The 21310-nt window shown below is 41.8% G+C and overlaps 1 protein-coding gene across 1 annotated transcript in view; it reads left to right on the forward strand.

Annotated features, from left to right (window-relative positions):
* SORCS3 (sortilin related VPS10 domain containing receptor 3) overlaps window positions 1-21310 on the forward strand; it is a gene marked incomplete at both ends in the record, with an annotated part of 300986 nt that overhangs the window by 87240 nt on the left and 192436 nt on the right. Inside the window, one exon of the mRNA XM_084265556.1 lies at window positions 10744-10811. Within this exon, the coding sequence (XP_084121682.1) occupies window positions 10744-10811 (68 nt within the window). The remainder of the gene's footprint in view (window positions 1-10743; window positions 10812-21310) is intronic.

Below are 21310 nucleotides of genomic sequence, written 5' to 3' on the forward strand. Positions count from 1 at the left end.
AAAAAAAAACCCAAAAATGCAATGTAGCTATGGCACAAGTATTTCAGGTACTGTAGTGATGATGAAACATATGATAGTGATAAAGACAGAACAAAAATGAAAGTAAATATAGCAAGTAAAGATTAGTTCAAAGGAACATCAGTAGGGAAAAGGGCTTCTAGGGCACAGTTTGACCTTACCACAGCTAAGCTACCAAGTTTCAAGGTAGGTTTGGGCATCTGCAGACAGAAACTGCCACATAAATACAGGTTCAAGGTCAGAAGAGTGCAGTCAGTTGGATTGACTACATTTTTATTACCTTAATATATAAGATAATCAGATCATTTCATCTTTGTTGAATCTATAATAATGTAAAAAATATGTTAATTGGCTAGTTAGCACTCAAACCATTGCTTCTGACCTTTTGTCTGTGGAGAGCCCTGACTCATGCTTGTCTGTCTCCAGCACTTTCTGATCCTATGTGTCCTGCTCAGCCTGACTGACCCAAGTTGCCTGTGATAGTTACTCATACTCTAAACTGTCTTTTTATCTTACTCTTTCTGTGATAATTTTCATATTTCACTTTTGATTATATTTATTAAATACCTATGTGTGTTTAAATAATTATGCTTAATTATGGGTTTATACTAATGATATTACAGCCATTCAATGTCAGGTAGTAAATATGGGAAAAATTCTAAGCATTGGACTTTGGTACCTGCAGTAACCATAACAAAACAGTTTGTGTGTTTTGGCCTTTTTCCCTCTGTGCTTATGCTGGTTGCCTGGTGAACTGTTCCAGTACTTACTCGCCTGGGCTGTTCCAAGGAAGGGAATAAGCCAAAGTCTAAGGTACTTGGATTTGTTGATAATAAGGATCCAGTGTCCAGAGTAGAAGGTCTTTTAATTGGCCATTAAAAGCATCTGTGAAACTCCAACACTTGGACTGGTTCCCCTGTAGAAAGATGATTTCTGAGAGTAATATTGTTTAAAATTGAATTATATTGGCTCAGAGTAATATTGCCCTCACAAAATAATCTCCCTGCAGGTGGGTGAGCAGGCAACAAAGCTGGGAATTGAGTGGGAGGCTCTGACACCCTTCCCTGCTCAGAGTGCAAGGCCAGTGACCAGACTGTGCTGCTGACAAGGTGGATCCTCTGCTGTTGTGTTGAAGGCCATGTTTTAAGGAGCACAATAGGCATGTGTTTCTGTGGCAGAGCACCTAATCCTGTGCTGGTATTCTCCTGAGCTAGCAATGAGGCATTTTCACATGAGCATGTACATCTTTGGGTCACAGATGTGAGGCTGGAAAGGACTTCAGGTTATGCAGTCCGTTTCCTGTACATGGGGAGAGAGGGAGTTTCTTGCTCGTGCTCTCTTCAATGCCAGTTAAGTTGGTAATTAAAATCTGAGGAAGATCAGTAGTTTTTACATATGTATATGTGTGTGAGAGGAGTTCAAGTCATTCCTTCTTTTTGGGTCCCCATGTCAGAAGCTTTAAGTGTCCTTTTCTCAGGTACGTAACTCCACAGAGTTAAAATGCTGCACAAAATTTGCTGGTTCTCAGATAGTATCAGAAGATAATTGGAATGAGAACAGAGCCAGCAAAGTATCTGGGGCCTTTTTTCATTCCTTCTTGAACTTAAGGTAGAAACATACACACGGCAGCTCTAAAAGGAAGATGGAGAAGGGAAAAAAAGATAAAATTAAATTTCCCAAGGCTTTGGTGGAGTCTTCTTAGCAAAGGGGAAGAATTGGGAGATATGATCCAGCATGGGTTGCTGAATCAATAAAAATAAATTATGAGTTCTTTGCTATCACCTCCTGTAATGTATGATAGGGGACCCTTAAATCATATCACTACCTGCCAGGAGAGATTGTATTTTTATTTAACTGAGTTACACAGAGATAAAGCTCAGGCTTCTGTTATTTTAAGCGATCTAGATGTCTTTTCTGTTGGGAATGTGTGTTTATGTGCAGGAAGACCATCCCAAAGAGCTGGCAAAGAGTCTGTGGAGGTCAACTGTGCCTTGTCAAGGGGGTGGGTCAGATAACCTGGGAGGTTTTTTTCTGTCTGACTTCTTGCACTAGTCCTACTAAAGCAAGCTGCTGAAAGCATTGATGTGTCCACCCTGCCCTGCAGTGCAGGGTTTTATTTGGTGGTCTGGAATTTCTACTTAAATTTCTTCCATGTTTTACTGCTGTCATTAAAAAGGTGGCAAATTTACCACATGTTTCCCAGACACTCGCCTGTTGGGGGAGTGGAACTAGATTATATTCAAGGTCCCTTCCGACCCAAACCATGCTGTGATTCTGTGCTCTGTGGCTGATAAGCCTAATAACACTTTTATGGAGCAGTGGGGTTTCTTTAGCCCCTACAAAGAGTAGAAAGGTTTTATGATCTGACCTGGTAGCTATGTTTTGGTCTTTACTATATCCTGTGGGACAGAATCCACCTGCTCTCTAAGGACTGATAACCATGCTGATAACCATTCCCTCTTATTAGGAAGGGAATGTTAAGAATGTAGTTGTAATTTGGGGGGGGGAGGGGTTGTCTGCATCCACTAAAGGTAAGCATGTAGGTATGCAGGAGATGCATTTCGTGAAATTTAGGCAAGATTTACCAATTAATTTTTTTAATTTCATTTGAAGAAAATGTTATGTGAGAGTTACTGTCCTATCTTTAATGTGCAGTAGCAATGGAAGAGCAGTTGGGCTGACTTGCAGATCCTATACGACTAATCGCCATGAATACTCCTCATTAGGTAACAATTGGAATCTGTGGAGAAGAAGAATCTGACTTCTTTTCCCATGTGGTTATAAAACATTATAGTGATATGCCTTTCCTGAGTCCTGAAGGCGTTAGTCATTGCTTTGGTGGTGGTGTTATTCAGCTGCATTCACAACTGTATTTAAAACCAAAAGCATGAGACACCCTGTCCAGTTCAATTAAAAATCCTTTCTAGATTTGCATGAGCCCAGAAAGGTAAATCCATGGCACTGGAAGAGGTGTCTGTCTCAGTGTTGATGCCAATGGGTGCTTTTTCTCTGACAGGCTGGGTTTGTACTCAAATTGCCAAAGCAGAGAACCAACATCCAAGAATCCTGCCCTGCTCCTGCTGGTACTCACGCAGGAGAAAGCTGTGCTTTCCAGAGCTGGCTCTTTCTGCAAAACACTGTTGTGGTTTTGTTTCCCACCCCCCCCTCAGATTCTGTTCATTCACTGCAAGCCCTATAAATGGGAATTTCAAACTGCTGCTTGCATCCCGAGGGCGATTCTGTGAAGATAATGTGATCTGTCTGCAGTGTCCCAGGGGAATCCATGGGAAGACTTGCTTCTTGTGCTCTAGCTCCTGCTTATTCTGCTGCTGAATTTACATTGAAAGGGAGGACAGAAAGAGCATACTGTGGCAGTTTTCGTACTGGGAAGTGAAAAGACACATAGGCAAAGGAGGATTAAAGGAGAATACCTTTCTTTTAGTTACTGGTTCTTGTTTTGAGGACAAATTTGACAGTCTCAGCTGTTTGGAGATCACAGGTTTACTAGAACATGTTTTGCTTTTGTGTGTGATCTTGGGACTTGTCTCTTTCAATTTCAGAGGGTTCTTTTGCCTGCACTGCCTGAGGTCACCCACAGATAGTTTTCATCTCTCTAGAGATGTAGAAAAAAAAAAGTCTTTTGTTGCTCCTTAAGTTGGCATCACTTTACTCTTGCAAAAGTGTCACTCTGATTTCCAGTGGGCAGGATCTGGCCTGTTTGTTGTTAGTGCCACTGTTGTTTTCTTCTTTTCTCTTAGGATATGCTGTTCCGTAACCGCTAGTATCTGGAGATAAGCTTTCTTCAGCTGTGCTCACCAGGCAGGGGAAAAGAAGGTAGATTGGTGTGTGAGATGTATATATTACTTTTTTTTGGTAATCATTCTATTACTGTGGGTAAACTTGGGTTGGCTCCTTATCTTCCAGGTGATGCTTCTTAGCTTAAATTAATTGAATGTGTTGAAGTGGATTATTTAGCTATGCTAAATTCCTGGATGGAGATTCTTTTTCAACGTAACGTGATCTTTAATTTGATTTTTGTGATGTATTTGCAAAATGAATTGAACCAAACTCTTAAAAGTTGATTTGGATTCTTCTCTCTGAGTGTTCTCATGTAGAGAAACACTATCTCAGCCTCTGGTTCCTCATCAGTAAAACAAAGATGACACTTGTGACACACTGGTGGAGCTTGCAGCATCTGTTAACACTCATGGAATTTAAATCCCTTGCCTGGGAGCTTTGTAATAATGCTATATGCACCTTACAACTGGAGATGGTACTAACTGCACTTAGACCTCCAGAGTAAATGAGGATGGAGATGTGCAGTGTAATCACACAGAGGCATGCATATGGTTTTGTGGGAGTATTTGCATAAAGTGATTCTGGTGGGACCAAGACTATGTTTGAGAATCACTGCGCCTTGATCTCGGCAAAAACTTAGCTGGAATGGAGTTAATTTTCCTCATAGCACCCTGTGTCATGCTGTGGTTTCTATTTTCAGTTAAACTAGTGTTGGCTTTCTGTACCTACCTGAAAGGAGGTTGTAGCAAGGTGGGGATTGGTCTCTTCTCCCAAGTAACGAGCAATAGGAAAAGAGGAAATGGTCTCAAGTTGCATCAGGGGAGGTTTAGGTTGGATATTAGGAAAAATTTCTTCAGTGAAAGAGTGGTCAGGCATTGGAACAGGTTTTCCAGAGAGGCAGTGGAGTCACCATCCCTGGATGCACTCCAGGACATTGTTTAGTTGACATGGTGGTATCAGACAGTCGGTTGGACTTGCTGAGCTTAGAGGTCTTTTCCAACTTTAAAGATTCTATGATTCTGTGGTAACACACTGGTGTTTTAGGTATAGCTGAACAGTGCTTGCACAGTGTCAAGGTTTTATCTCTTTCTCACTCTGCCTGCCCAGGGAGTAGGTTGGGCAGTCAAGAGTTTGGGAGGGGGCACAGCTAGAACATGCTGACCTAAACTGGCCAAAGAGGTATTCTGTCCCATACTGGTATCTTTAGCAGTAACAACTGTGGAATCATCTCTCCAAAGTAGCCATTTTTCAGTGACTGCCTTTGCATCCTTGGCTTTTGTGGGTTGTTGGGCGTTTGTTTTGTTTTGTTTTGTTTTGTTTTTTAATCTTTCACTTGTTAAACTCTTTGTGTGGAATTACAAGTTTTTCTGTTTTGTTCTTCTGGTTCTCTTTTCTGTCCCCCTGGGTGGCTGATTTGTTGTTGGCTGGGGTTAACCCACCACATACTTAGAAGCAAATGTGTGTTGAGCACATAACTGATGAATTTCCCACTTCCTGAGCATTTATGTGGGAAAATTAGTTTGATATTGGTGGCTTGTGCCTGAGTTAGTTTTGAATGCAGAGATTATATGAATGACCACCTTACTTAGCAAATTCGTCACCCTAAATAACTTCATGAGTTTAGTAATTGAACTGATCAACAATTTTGTGCTTGAAAAACCCTACCAACAGCCAAAAAAAGAACCAAAGAGGGGAACAATGAACCTGCTAGGGATGTCCATAGAGTGGTGCTGCTGGATTTTAGGTCCCAGAGCGTTTTAAGCCAATTTGCCCTCAGCTGTGAGCAAGTTTCCTGGTACTGCTTCCCAGGTGCCTGTGGTTGCTCACATTTTCAATATTACTCTTGGGTGCTGTTGCTCTCATATGAACTGGGGAAAGGCAGATGGGATGAAAATTTAAACAAGCTTCCTGTGGCTGAGGATGTGGGGGAAGAAAAGATTGCAAACATGGTGGGAGTGGATCCGTAGGCAAGAAATGGAGACCTGAGCATGCCAGAGTGAGCTCTCATTTTTCACGTGTAAATCTGTCCATGATCTCTTCGTCATGCTGTGTGATGCCCAGCTCATCCCTTTGCTCATTGTTAATTACACTCTGTAAATATGTGGACAGGGCTACTGATGAGCTGTGTTAATCTCTGTGCTGATATAGCAGGATCACTTAGAGAGGAGATGAATCTCATGAAGTGGATTAGTGCTGGCTTTTCAGATGTCTACCTGAAATGATAACCTATTCTCTCTGGCTGCTGTGCTCTTCTCCCTCCTGTCTCACCCGATACAGCAGTTTGATATGACACTTCTTGGTAGTCCTGAAGTTGATTGTCAACCTGCTGAAGGGACTGCAATGCCTTTACATTCTCATTTGTGGGAAACAGAGCTATATATTCCACTGTGAGGTATATGCAAAGCACTTTGCCAGTTTAGAATTGGCAAGATCTGGAGGAGGGTTTAATGAATAAATGTAATTTTCCTTCATAGTAAAATTTTATGAGCATGAAAATTGTTACACCACCGAATATTCTGAAGAGCTTCTGAGCACTTCTGTGATTTATGGCCTCAGAGATTCCTAATAATTGTCAGAACAATAGGGATCCCTTCAGGGATGTTTTCAACATCAAATAAAACCCAGGCTACCATTTCTGCTTGTATTTTTTCTGGTTTCGTGCCAGCCAGGTTGTGTCAAGACTCCAGGCTGCTGGATCAGGTGGCTGTGAAGACCTGCTGTCTGCATTTTAGAGAAGTGGTCCATCAGATTAAATCTGGATTTACTGCTTCAGTATACCATACAGTGCCAGGGACTCTTAATTTGTATTATATATAAGCCATTGAAAATAAGTAATTGACAGGAGTTTACATTTTTTTTCCATGCAAGCCTTATAGCAGGGTATTCAGCAGACAGTGGAGCTTCTGCAGAAACTGCAGACTGTGGGCAGGTATGTGTGCAAAACAAGTGCAAGAGGAAAATCCTTTGGGACTGGAACATCACTTTTTTCCAAAGAAAAAATATTTTTTCTGATTATCCTTCCTCCATCCCTACTTCTGTCTAGAAAACCAAAACAGTTTATTGAATTTTTCAGGTCATTTAGTTTTGTGTAAGCTCAGCTTGAAATTGCATTTTCCAGGGGGTTTGTATTGCCTTAAGGGCACTGTAATTCAGCTTGGCCTATTTCCCCACTCTGTTCTGCAGGCCAGTTCTCCCTTTTTTCATTCTCAGCCAGCTGAGCCCCTTGGTGCCCGAGGGACACCTGCCCCTGGGGTGTCCTGGGAAGGCAGTGTGGCTCTGTGGAGCCTGGACCATAGGGTACAGGGGAAATTTCACATCTGAGCTGTGTTCCCTGGAGCATGCAGTGTGACCCTGGAGAAAAGTGGAGTTCGGCACTGAGCTGCCTTGAAATTAATTTTGGGGAGATTGGTTTGATGGACAGGAACAGTTTAATTTGGAACAATAAGGGTTTTTCTTTAATCTGGTTAAAGAGTGCCTAAGTGTAAGTTTTTGCTGCTTCTGAATCAGTTACCTGGAACTTTTTTGGGGTTTATTTTTACTTCTTTTCCCCAGAGAAAAACATTTTCATCTTAATTTAGGTTGAAAAGTGGGCACTTTCTGCAGGGTGGCAATTCTAGATTTCCCTCAGTTCAGGGGAAGAAAATGTTTATTTTTGTTTGGCAATAGTACAGTAAATGTGAAATGTCCAATTTTCAATTGAATTCAGCTTTTAAAATGAAAACCATTAAAATTTTCATGCAAAATTACTCTAGCACAGAAGAGCCATGGTTATTTGTAGTGTCGACAAAACCAAGCTGAGCTTCCTCAACTACAAAGTAGAAATCGGACTCAAGTGACTTGGCTTGAATCAGTGGGGTTTTTTTTTTTTCCCATTTCTTTTTCTCCTCTCAGAATGCAGTTTTGAAAAATATGTTCAGTGTTCCTTATATTGTGTTCCATTCTTTTACAACTAAAGCATTCAAATACCAAACTGTCTTAGAAAATCTTGTACTTGCCCACATCTGCCCTGATATCCCAGCTAGTTTCTGCTTAGCACCATTGGGACAACATGATGTGGAGGCCACAGAATATCCTCTTGCAACATTTTGAAGTTTCCTCTGCAAGGCTGTGCCAGAAGCACCCCGTGAAAACAACTCTGAAACCTTTCAGGCTTTGATTTCTGTCTTAACCACATATGACACTTCGTTAGTAGTTGCATTTGCTCTGTGGTCTCACGAGGCAGCGTTGTGGGGGAATGTGCTTTCACAGCTTTCCCTGGCAAGGTTGTATGTTCAGCCCCTCTGCTCCTTTCTGATTTTCAAATTCCTGAACCATTGCAAGAGTTGAGCTTTTTGAAGTTGAAGTGTCTTGTTTCAAAAGTAAGAGGGGACAGGGTGTCTGGGGTCATGGGATTGGGGTGCAAGCACATTGCTTGGCTTGGGGGTAATTTTATGGACAGGTTGCTGTAGATGGCTGTTCTGTGTATTGCCACTGCCTCAGGCAGCTCCTGTTTTCTGGGATCCCTTCTGAGACTTAACTGCAAAGGGATGCTCACGCTTTCCATGCATGAACAACAGGCAGAGCTGGATTTTTGTTAGTCATCCTGGGCAAAAGTCCAGAAAAGCCCTACTAAACAATGTGCTTTTACTTTGGATTTATACCCAGGAGCTGAGTAGGATTCAACCCACTCCTGTAAAGCTGGTGTTATGCTGTGGTTTTCAGGGTTTATGATAGATAAGTGACATCTTCAAAATTATAGGGAGTAGGAGATCTGTGGAGAGGCACGCCAAGAGCTGGGAGAGTATGGATGCCTCCTTCAGTTGTAATTGCACCTTAAGGCAGAATTACTCCATTGAAATTTGACCAGGACACGGAGATTTTATTTAATATACTTAGGGCTGGATCCAGGATCCACTGAACTCAACAGAAGTCATCCAGCTGTCTTCAATGTGATTAGTCTCTGAAACTGGGAAACTAACTTTGTGAAACCAAAGTTCTTAGCAGTAAGAAGGGTGTCATTTCTGGCAGGGATTGTGCTGTGCTACGTGGCTTCCTGGAGGCTCTGGAAATGGGTCCTGTCTGAGCCCCTGTGGGAAGATGGGGAACATTCTAAACATGCCATATCCTACAGGTTTTAGCTGGGAGCAGACTGCACAGCTTTCCCTCAGTTGCAGCTGATTCTTTCCCCCTTTGTATGGGAAGGTGTGTGCAGGATTTAAGGTGTGATAAAAAAGATATTGCCCTTATTTCCTCACGGCACAGCATTGGTTTAGGCTGACATGGGCTCGCATATGCTGACTCAAATCTGCCTGGTAGGTTCCTTTTCACACCCTGCTGGAAGCAGCTTGGCTTTTATCTTCCTCCTAAACATCCCTGCATGGGGAAATAAAGGGACAAAATGCAACTGGGGATGGGGAAAGTGAATCCAGTAGAGAGGAATGCTCAGCACATCTATTTTAAAGCTGTTAAGTTGGGCTATGACTGCATAGTCATGTACCAAGGTTCCTTACAATTTGAACAGGTCTCTTCCTGGTATTATGCTGACAAGAGCTGACTGCTGCAGCGGTTGTGATATTGATTAATCGTTTGGTATTTTTCTGCAAAGCTTTAAACTCCTCACCCAGCAGCCTTTCAGCTGGGAAACCCAAATGAAAGGTGTGGCAGGTCCCACTGCTGTGTGAGGAGGAAAAGGGAGGGGCATGTGGGTTTTGTAGTGCAGAAGATCCTTGTGATATAGGAAAATATGAATAAATCCAACCCTTTGGGTCTCACATCTCTAATTTGGACCCATCTTTTAGCCCAGCTGTGAAATACAAAACAAAAAACTGCAAGTACATACGAAAAATTTCACTAGATGCTTTCACAGCCCAAGCAGATACAAGGGGAACTAACCTATTCTTGAATCCTGGAAGGAGGAAATGTTAAAATGAGGTGGGGGGGATGCCCCAAAGCTGTTCCCGAGTCTGGCCCTGTAGACAACAAGGGTATGAACTGTGTGACATAGTTATGCTAAAAATGCAAGGAGCAGATGGTCAGATGCTCTTAACTTCTACTAAGAAACCTCTTTGCCTTCTACGTAAGTTCCTATCCCATCTGAGCTTGGGAGCTTGCACAGCAGCTCACTGGTTATCAGAGGGCATAGCTCCCTTTCTGGGAGAGAAGGGCATTGTGCAATGTAGCTGGTAACTAGGAGGATTATGTTTACCTGTGAAGAATATCAGAGGGAAGTCATATTTCCCTGTGATCCCTCATGTACTGCTTAACTTCCCTCTTCTACTTCAGTTTTATGGGGGCATGCCTTGGAGGGTTCATGGCTCACCAGAAAGTCAGTGGGTCCTGAAGGCTTGGACTCACCTTGAGCACTAAAGCTGCAGCTGAAGTTTTGTCTTGCTCAGTGTCTAAGCTGCATATCATGCTCCATGTCCCTCTATTTTACCACTGCAGAAAGGTCATAGCATGTGGAAATTCCCATGCTCCCAGAGCGAGTGACAGCAGGTGGAGAACAAAGAAACTCATCCTGGGCAAAACAGACTGTTTTGTTAGATGGGGATCTTCGTAAACAAAATTGCCAAGTATTTCCATGGAGACTCACTGATTTGTGTTAGTACCTTAAGAAACAGGACAAGTCGACTGTAATTTCTGACTGGGCAGTTGAATTAGCATGGGCACATCTGAATCCATCCCTGGCATTAATAACCATAGTTATAGAGGATGGTTCATAATGTTTCATCAGTTCCTGTTGGCATGCAAAACATCTTGAGATTAAAATAAATTACATGATGCATTAAGCTAATGATTTTCATTGTGCTCTGGGTTTTGTTTTTTTCTTTTAAACTTGATGCTTTGGGTGATATCAGGTGCCTTGTGTATTGTTACATGGTCTAAAGGAAAACTTTTTTTTTTTCTCTCTTTTCCCTTTCTCTTCCTCCCTCCCTTCCCCTTCCCTAGGTGATTCTCATTCTGACAAAGCTCTACGACTTCAACTTGGGGAGTGTTACGGAGAGCTCACTGTGGAGGTAAGCAGAGCATAGAAATCACAGCAATTGGCATGGAAAGGGGTTGCACTGTGTCTCTTGTAAAACTGGAGGCTGAGTAATGGGCGTTGATATGGGGAGGAGGTGGGGGCATATCTGAGATAACTGCAGTTGCTTTTTGGAAAAGGGACATATGATTAAGAACACTTTGCTTTAATGAAGTGGGATCTACAAACACAAGAGGGTTTCTTGATGTAAAGGTACTTCTCTGGCACACAGGTCCTAGGTTTCTCTTCCTGCATTAGAGTGTCTTTAGGCAAGTCTCTTCATTCTTTGGAGTCTGCTGTGAGACTGGCACTGAGAACAATCTCCATGCTTGCTAGAATGGTGTGCAAGAGGATATACAACATAGTGCATGATAATATTTTAGTTGAGCTTAGCCACATTCCTCAGCCCTGTGAGCCACAATGGCCATCTTGGAAGTGAATCTGTGTTGCCTTGGGCTGTAAGGAGAGCAGCCACTAAAGTACTGGAGATACCACAGTGAGGTGCTGGTGTCCTCTCTGCTATGGATAGACTGGCATGGTGTCATGTACCTGCCGTGCTCCTAGTCTGGCTTGGGAGACTGGCATGTCCTGACCTGGGGAAGCATGCTGTTGGACAGAATGTGTTTGTGTGTGTGTTTACAATAAATTACAAATCTCCTAAACATGTGTGTGTGTGTGTGTCCCAAAAAAAGCAACCCACACCAAACAAAGCCCACCCTAAATTCACCCCTGTAAGTAGACCGGTTCCTTGACATCTGAAATCACCAATATTTCCCACCTTTCTCCTAACCTCCTGCCTGTGGTGTGGACAGGATATGCCTTTTAAAAAGTACAAAAAATAAATTGAAAAAAAAAAAAAAAGACAGCAAGGGGTTGAGGGAGACCAAGTGCCCTCTGTCAGATTTAGTTGGTGCCTTACAGCTGGTGCACAACCTGCTGAACAGTGTAGTCAGTGGAACTCTCAATGCATTGAGCCATTGCTCTGCTTGCAGGCAGTTTATTACCAGATGGTCTGTCGTACTTCTTTCTGCCCCTGTAATTTACAAGACCCTGTTTGGAACAGACTTTGAGCATGTGCTGCAGGTTTATTCCTGTTAAGGGTATTTAAGGGTTAATTGTTCAGTAGAGCTCTTGAAACTTCTCTGTTTGAACAGTATTTCCAAAGCCTAATTGCGCTGTACCATGGTAATCTGCAAAAGTATAAATAACCATGCAGCTAGTAAGAGAGAACACAGTCATTTCCACTTACCCTGGTACTTTTCAAGGTATTAAAGCCTTAAAAAACTTTCGCCTCTTTACCTAACGAGTACAAATGGTGCTGTGATTGTACTTTAATCGTAATTGCCAAGCAATCTGTTCTGCATAAATAATGTAACAAGCAGGCAAATCCTGTCCTAATACTGAACTCGCAGCGTCACCTGAGCTCTGCAGAAGGTAGTAGCAGCATCCCTTTTGGAGTTTTCTTGGAGTGACAGAGATGTAGTTCATCACCAATACAACTGAAGGCATCCAGTACTCAGTCAACTGGTGGAACACACGATTTGTGAGTGCTTCACTGTTTTCAGTGTACTTCAGAGGGGAGCGTGGAGAGTGGCCCGAGTTTGTTTGGAAAGGACATTGTAGAAATGCAAATAGCTACTAAGTGAAAGCAATAAGCCAAGAGAAAGACTCCTTTTCTGAGGATTTTCTGTTCTATTTGCACATTAAGGCCTCTGAATCTTTGCATTATTTAAATTGGTACTTTTCAATATTTTCTTTTAATTTTTGATACCCTGAAAGTTTCAAAAGGAGGATCTGTCTTTGCAGAATGAGTTTAAACCTTCCAGCAAAAGGTTTGCTTTCGTTAGTTACTTTTTGTAGACTCCTTCAAAGCCATCTTTGAGCCCACGGAACTGATGGGTCACAAACTGAATGCAACTATCAAGTAATTATTGGAAGGAGGTCTAGACATCACCAGGAGGATTTGTTGTTTGATTATTTTTTTCTGGAAATATGACACATCCTTTCTGCTAACCTGCCCCACTGAGCAGTGGTGCTGCGTGGTATCTATTCTGAACGCCTGGCAAAGGAGAGTTGCTTCCACAAGAGAGGAGTGGCTTTTGTGTCAGAGAGCAATGAATCACACGGCAGTGCTTCAAAGGATGCTAAGATAGAGCAGAGTGCAATGCAATCTCCAAATATCATCTTGCCTCTGTCTGCTTCATGCATCAAAAGCTTCTCCTCAGTTCCCCCTGGGTTATAGCATGAGAGGCTTCTTTTAATGGAAAACTGAATTGCCATATAAGTGAAATTTCTAATCCCTGCATCTAAATACAAAGACAAGTAAATCAATAAGAAAACATCCTGAATGTAATTAAAAAAGGGAGCAAGAGGGAGAGAGGAGAATTAAAAGTTATGTTGGAAGCTGCTCCTGTATCAGGCTAGTATGAGTTTAGACAGAGGAAATGCTAGTCAGCGTTTGAATGCGGGAACACAGACCTTGCTCTAATAAGCAAATCCATGCTTTTGGGGCCCCCAAATAATCACAAAAAAGGCCTCCGTTTTTACTGAAGCAACCAGCCTTGAAGCAGCCAACTTCAAGGAGAAGATACACATCCCCACACCCAGGCAGCCACATCCTTCCCTCCTGTGAATGCCGTGTCTTCCTGGTCACAGAGATACCTGTCAGTTGTGGTTTGGATTTATGTTTTCCCCAACGAGTTGAGTGGAGGTGATTGTTTTTCTCCTATGAAAGGAAGCTACTTGCAGTTGTACTTCTGATGGTATGATACATCAGAATTTGTGGAGAGAGGTCTTTTCATAGGTCAGAAAATATAAACATACAAGTTATTTAAGCTTTTCAGGCATGCATACCCTTCATCAGTTCTCATTGCCTAGCAAAATACCTAACTGGGTAGTTGAAAATCCAGCTACATCCTGTCTGGTGTAAGTAAAAATTGGATTAAGGGTTGGATAGATGACTTCTATAGAATTACCCCCTCACACTAACATTTAGTCTCCATCAGCAAAAGGAAAACAGTTTGCCCTCTTAATTTGTATACTGACATGGTTTTGATTTGAAGTGCTGTTGAAACATATATAACTCCCAAACATTCTGTAGGCCAGGGTCCCTGCATCAAACTGCATTGCCCATGATGAACTGTAAGCATACAGGAGTGATCTGTCATAAACTCTCTCTGTAAAAAGTAGGGGCCAGGGTGTTTCACAGGAATTGTAGTCCAAGAATGCATCTGCTGAACAGAGGACAGTGCGAGGGTTAGATGTACAAAATGTGGTGTTTAAAAGACACTATTCACAGTCAAGAGTTGAAGAGTTAGGGGATTTCTTTTGACCTATGTTTCCTGTTGAAACTCTCAGGCAAGTTTTATTAGGGGAATGAGAGAATGGAAGTTCTATTCACTGGCTTGTTTCTTCAAATGTGCATGTTCATAACACTTCCATTGAAATTGTCATCATGATAAATGAGTTTTGTTTTCAGGTGTTATTCTTTATTCAGATAATTATATGGGGAGCTCTGTAGGTTGCATGGTAGGCAGCAAGGCCTTTTGTTAGTTAAACTTGTTTCTGTCCAACTTTTTCCTTCTTGTGTTGTGATTATGAATAAACAGGAGGAATATATCGAGCTCCTTTTCATATTCGGTGGGCCCTTTAGATTTCACAGGTTCTACAAGCAGAGGAAGAGCTTTGTGAACGTTTCCTCTCTTGCTGCTAATCCTGTCTCCTGTTTAAGCTGTACGGTTTTGAGACGGGCTTATGTGAACGTGACATACATATTACTGGAGAAGTATTTGAAGTTGCTATTGTAATTTTGAAGATGTTTTCAATTGTTTCAGCCAGTGTGGGATGGGGAGTTATTTCTGCTAAGGTAACCGGAATAAAAGTTTTTTCAGTGTTGCCTTTTTTAGCATCCAGGCACAGTTATATTTATTTGGATTGCAGTATAGCTAAAAAGACAGCCTCCATCCCAAGGGAGCTTTCAATCTCAGATGAAGATGAAGAGCCAGCAGGGCCATGCAGCAGTTAGGAGAAGCACACGTTAGCAGGGCGGTATTTATGATCAGTGCGATAGCCATGACTGCAACACATCAGCTAATTAGGCAGTGGGGAGTAGTTCAGATTTTCTTCCAAAGTGCAAGCACTTGCATGTGGCAGCTCAGAGTCCCCACTACCATTTTACCCACCTGTGATGGGTCCCATGGAGTTCCCCTCCTCTGGCTGTGGTCTCAGCTAAATTATCTGATAGTACATAATGCCGGCCCATGAATTAACCCATATTCTTTCTGCTTAAGAGGCTAAAATTCTGATGAACAAATTTTCTGATGAACAAATTTTTACATGTATACCTTCTTGCTTTCTTGTTTGTTAACCAAGAAATTATGCTTCTGTGGCAGCAGTCAAAAATCCCCAAGCACCTTTTTTTATTTTACTCTGGTGGCTGCTGTGCCTGAAGAGGTTGGTCTGTTGTCTTAGCTTCTGTGCTGAGCTAAAAAAATCCCAACTTTTAGCTTTTTAACAGAAACAGCTGCAAAACACAGCAGCTGCAACTCATAGCTTGGAGCTGAGAGGAGTAAAACCTCTCAGCTTGGTTGCAAGCTGCCTTATGTCTTACGTTGCTCTTTCAGTCAGTTCTGTTTGAATTACCAAAGGGCTTTACGCTGTTTCCTCCTGTGTCCTAGCATCTTCAGCCTCCCAGTCTCCAGAGACTGTCAGCATGTTTCAGTGTACCTCTAGGATTTGTTGCCTTTGCAAAGTTTCACAGCTCATGCTGATTTCTGTGCCCGAGGTTTGTGTGCTGCACGTGGAGCTGGCTTCAGGTGGGGCTGCTCTGTGGGTGCAAAATGGTGACTGTAGTGTGAAAAGCCACGTCTCCCCTTTAGGAACTGGGGGTTAGTCTCCTTGCTTCAGATAAATGTAGCGTCCTCTAAGGTAGATGAGTAAGAAGGCAGAGATCAGGAGGTTCAATAAGCCTGACTCAAATTTCCATGTAATCCTGCGTGAAACAAGCTAAACATAAAATAGGCCATGGCGCAGCCAGAGCTTCCTTATAAGAGCGTTTCTAGCCCAGTGGCAATGCAGTATTTAGGCTGTGGCAAGGTCTGGTTTGTGCTACTCAGTACTGGTCAGGCTCCACGTGGTTTGCAGTGGGGCACTCTAGTCTTCCTGGGATTTGCTGTGTTGAAATGCGGTCTCCACACAGCACCGTGACCAGCTGACATCTCCCTGCAGTATTGTCAAATTTGATTATATTTATTGTTTTTCACTTTTATGCTGACAACATGCATTTTAGATACATGTTATTTTCTGGAGGACTGTATTCAGGCATAAAATTAATGGAGCTGGTTTTCACAGTAGTAATGCTTTCCATTATTGCATCTTATTTGGCATTTTTTAACAACACTATAGCATGCAGAAATCTTGTGCTAATGAAAAGGAGAAGGGTTTCTCATATCTGCAGTCAGCCATCAAGGCATGGAGGGAAGGAGCCAACTGGGCATGCAAGCACATCCCTGCCCTATTTTAAGTTTGAAAACTAAGGAGCCCAAAACTTTGGCAAAGCCACTATTGATTTTTAGAGTGTATAAATAGTCTAGCTAGGTGATGGCTAGTTTTTTTCAGGCTACGGGTGCCACCTGTCAAAATCTTTGTGGTTGAGAGCTGCTAGGTGTGGACTATGTTTGCTGCAGAACTAAGGGAATGGGGAATTGCAGCAGATGACTGTGGTGTGGGATGAGAGTTGGTCCTCAGAGCTCCCAGCACTGAGCTGAGTTCAGTGTGGGCCTTCACCAGCATCCCAGAATAATGCAGTTCTTCATCTCTAGTATTCTTGCTGATTTGTCTTTTTCCCAAAGTTGGTGATTCAGTTTATCCTGGCTCAGTGCAGCCTGGTTGTCAGTTGTAGATGCCATCTTGGCATGGGAGCCACTCTTACAATATTTGGGAGATGCATGTTGGCCCATTCCTGAGATAGCTGCTGCCAAAAGAAGATCGTGGCCATTTAATAAAGAGAAGTTCCTTGGCCCAAAGAGCGAGTTGTGAAGAATAGAAAATGCAGCATTCTTGAGCCAAGTGGCAATTCATTTTTTGCTCTCATGCCTAAATTCCTGCTTATTTTGGAGAAATAGGTCTTGTTCTCTTCCTCAGACTGACATACCAGGTTTGGCTGGGGCTCCTGACATCTGTATTTGTTCAGCTGCACAAGTATTGCAGCAGGCATGAGAAAGTGGGTCCCAGTTAATAAAGAGGAACTAGGTAGAAAGCTTAACAGATGAAAAGAGTTCTTGAGTGTCAGCCAGGAGACAAATTAATGGGCAAAGGGCACTGCATGAAGTTACACTGTAGGGGTGCTAAATGTTCACAGAAAGCTATACATGAAATGTATATGTGCACTTTTCGTAACTATAAGGAGCAGTAAGGGGGTGGGTGGCTTAGGTCCCTTGTGTTTGTTGGTTTAGGGGACTATCTGTGACAAGAATATTAGAAGTTGCTGATTATCAGACGGTGATGACCATTGACTAACTCATCTTGCTGTGTAAGCAAAGTAATTTGAAGCAAATAATTACAACCTGATTCAGGATGCTTTTCTGGTTCGAGGCGATTCACTACCCTGCCAGTTGGGGCTTTCCAGAGACCTAAACAAATCTTTTATTTTGGACTTTGGGAAGGGATTGTTTTGATTTGTGTGGTGTGTGTGTGTCTGGATGTGAGAGTCTGTGGGAATTAAAAAAAAACCCAAACCAAACCATGAAGAGGTAAAAAAGAAAGAAGTGGAACAGAATGAACCATAGGGTAAGCCCTTCTCAAATGTCCCAGCCAGTCTCAGGTGGTGTCCAAAGCATGTATGCTTTACAGTTTAAAATGGAAGGAGATGCTGTCATTGCGACAAATGGAAAATGTGAGTTAAAAGTGTTTTAAACGTTTGTTTTGGGAACAGATCATTAAAATTATTAAGCCTATTTAAAATCCATGGCTATGTTTTAGAGTTAGGTACACTCGGAAATAAAAGTAAGATCATTAAAGAATTAAAGAATTCTTACTTCAGTTTTTAAGTATCTGACTAAATTCTGGAGAGAAGTTTCATTTGTCCCCTTCATGTTGCTTCCCTAGCCCTATTTATTATATCCCACAAGGGAATAGTGAGGCTTACACCTCTGAGGGTTCCTTCCTTTAATAAGTAGTCACATTAACATTGCCTCAGAGATGGGAGGGATCAAACGGGGGGCAATGCAGAAATCATGTGTAAAGTAGTAGTCCAGCAAATATGGGTCTAAAAGCTTTTGTATGTATCTTGAAGTGGTGTGTAGATTGAAGTCCCACCACCTTTGCTTATTAAGATGCCTTAGTCATCTTGTTTCATGCAGGTCATTTGTCTTTTATGAACCAGCCTTCTGGTTGGTCCATTTGTTGTGTCTCTTAATTGCTCCATCAATGACCTTTCTGTGGGGCTGGGGATATCATCAGGCAGGGGACCTTTTGGATTTATTAATTTTTTGTTTGCCAAGAAAGCTCTGAGACTAATTGCCAAGACTTCCCAGAAGATATTAGTTTACAAATTTTAATGACACTTATGATTTATTAATGTGCTTCCCCCAGCATCTGCTCATCCCTATTCCTTGGTGAAATTCCTGCTGAATCGGAGAGAATTAATAAAAACAGAAGTGCAGATTGTAATGGTGTTTTAGCTAGCCTGTTAATTAAAAACTTTTACCCATATTCAGAGCACTTTATTCATATCTCTGAATCTCTGAGGGCAGAGGTAAGTCTTGGCTCTGAACTACATTCTTCATAGGATCTTGATTTGGTGAGAGTGTTGCATGTCAGTCCGTGGCAGTGGCACTGAGGTTTACATTGATGCGTGAGTGTAACTCACTGTTGAACATGAGCTGCACATCCCTGCTATGTCCTTTATCCACAGATCTTTTGCAGCTTGAAAGCGGGGCTGCTTTGTGAAAGTTTTCAACCTCCAAACGTGTCTGTGGGAGGACAGAACTGGTCACTAATGATGGATGCTGCAAATATGTTTGTGTGAGTTTGAATGTGTTAAATAGGACTGGAATGGTCCTGTGATTGTACATCAATTTTGATCTCATAGATAATTGGGTTATTGGGATGTTCCTGTTAATAAGTAGGCCTGGGAATTTTTGGATACATCTTATTTTCTGGATGAAGACAGAGGGGCAAGAAGAAAAGGCAATTTATCAAATTCCAATCTTATTTGAGGGAATGTTCTGAGGACAAGGTGGACTTCCAAATAATACGTACAGGGGGCAAACTGAAGTTGTGTTTTGTTTTTCCATGCTTCAGCTAAGAGCCTCAGCCATCTCTCTTCTACTCTCTCCTTCATAACTCTTGAATTATTTATAGTCCTCAGAAAAGCTCCAACACGAGAGACTGAGATTCTCTCTAGGGAGAGGCTGATACTAATCTTAAGTATGGAAGATCCAAGTTCAAGCCCTTGCTCTGAATAAGTGTAAAGGGAAGTGCTTTTTTATTCCTTGAGTAATTAAATTGTGTAACTCATTGCTACAGGATGTTGTGAGGCAGAAATAATAAAAGCGTAAATGGATTGCAAAGGGGGTTTCGGTGAATTAATGGAAGATATTTCTGCTGGTGGCTGTTAAATGTGATAGTGTGGCAGTAGTCTGTGGCTTACATTAATTTTATGATATGACATTCAAGGAACAGACAGGTATACAGCTTCTGAATCAGTGTTGCAGAAATGTCATCCACTTTTTGTTACCTGTTCTAAAGCAATGAACTATTCTTGCTTTGGGTGTTCAAATGGGCAAGCTGGGATTGCTCTGGAGACATGGTATGCCACAGTATTTTAGTGGCTTTGGGATTTGATCTAAGTCAAGAGAGCTGGGGGAGAGACCATGGGAAGAATCATGCTGTCTTCCATTTCTTCCCTGTAGTTTTCCCAGAATATTCTGTGGCAGACTAGCAGGCAATACAAATTTTTGACCTACTGTGGCTGTCTTATTCAACCAAGGGATTTGAGTCTTCTAAACAACAGGTAGGTTCTCCATTTATTGCCCAACTGGCGGCTGTCTTGGATACTATCATGTTTTCTTAGTGGAGCTATTTTGTTGACTAAGCTATGTAGTTTGCAAACAAAATAAATCCACAAGAAGTCCACAACAAAAACACAGCCAGACCTTTCAGGAACACCACTGGGTTCGATCATTGTGACAGTAGAAACTTAAACCTGTCCAAATCTCTAGTCTTTCTATTCCAGAAAACTACATAATAGAATTTAGGGAAATTTAGGGAATTTAGTGCCAAAATATGTTTCTGATTTTGATACAATCATGAGCATTTTAGTGTGAATCTAGTGTCAATTAATGAAATTTGTTGTGAGGAATAAAAATATTGTGGAAGAGTGGAAGAATATGCTTGTCCCTGCTTTTGCAGATTATATATGATATATATATATAAAGTTTTTCTGTCTTTGTTAATCAATTTCTTTCATTGTGAGCTGCTGAAGAAGGGAGACTTCCTATCCCATCAGAAATGAAGTTTAGGCTCAGGTCATGTTCTCAGGCATTTAGTCCTGGGGCTTTGGTGGAGAAGCAAGAGGAAGCTTTGCCAAAAGTGAATATGCTTTTGAAGCATCACAGTCCCTATGAAGTCATCTTGTCAGGGATGGCAGGTAAAGTGTGTTTGTAGTGCTTTGCCTTCTTACTTTAGAAAAGTAGCAAGGCAGCATTCAGGAGGGAGTTTGTAGCCAAGAACCTGCTGTTGCAGATCCTGTGGGTGTTGTGCCTGTTGCTGCATCAGCAGGGCTGCATCTGTTAACAGGAATTGGCTATTCCATCTCTTCTTTATCATTTGGAGCAGCAATTCCATTGCTCTCATTAGAGAGCTGCTCCTTTTGTTGAGTTATCTCATCTTACATTCTAATTAGATTTGGATGCCGACTGCAAAACTTTTTGCAGGAAGGCATACTTAAAGATGAATTTGTTTTGGCCTTACTAATGTCTTTTTCTGATCGCTTTTTACTGTGCAGAGGAGTTTCTTTGGCACAGATAACGAGTAGATGCATTCAACGAAGATATGTGCCAATATTAATGAAAACCACACATTAATTTATAAATATGTAAATAGATCATTACAAAATAAGAACTTTAAAAATAAATTACATTAGAACTTTCATACTGTATCTGTGATCTAGTAGGACTTGAAAAGTCTGAAGAGAGATGCTGAGAAAAGAGTACAATAAAAGTCTTACGAAATGATGTGCTGTGGATAGGGTCTCTACTAAAGCAGGTGGGTGCAGCATCTCTCCGATGAGGAAAGGCTGAGACACCTGGGACTGTTTAGGCTGGAGAAGATGCAAGCAGGGGTTCTCATCAATGTGTGCACATACCTGAAGGGACAATGCAAAGAAGACAGTCAGGCTCTTTACTGTGGTGTCCACTGACAGGACAAGTGACCAGGAATGGACACAAACTGAAACTCTGAATATCAGGAAACCTTTTTTATTGTGCTGGTGAC

This window comes from Gallinula chloropus, assembly GCF_964237585.1.
Source record: "Gallinula chloropus genome assembly, chromosome: 5".
NCBI classification, from domain to species: Eukaryota; Metazoa; Chordata; class Aves; order Gruiformes; family Rallidae; genus Gallinula; species Gallinula chloropus.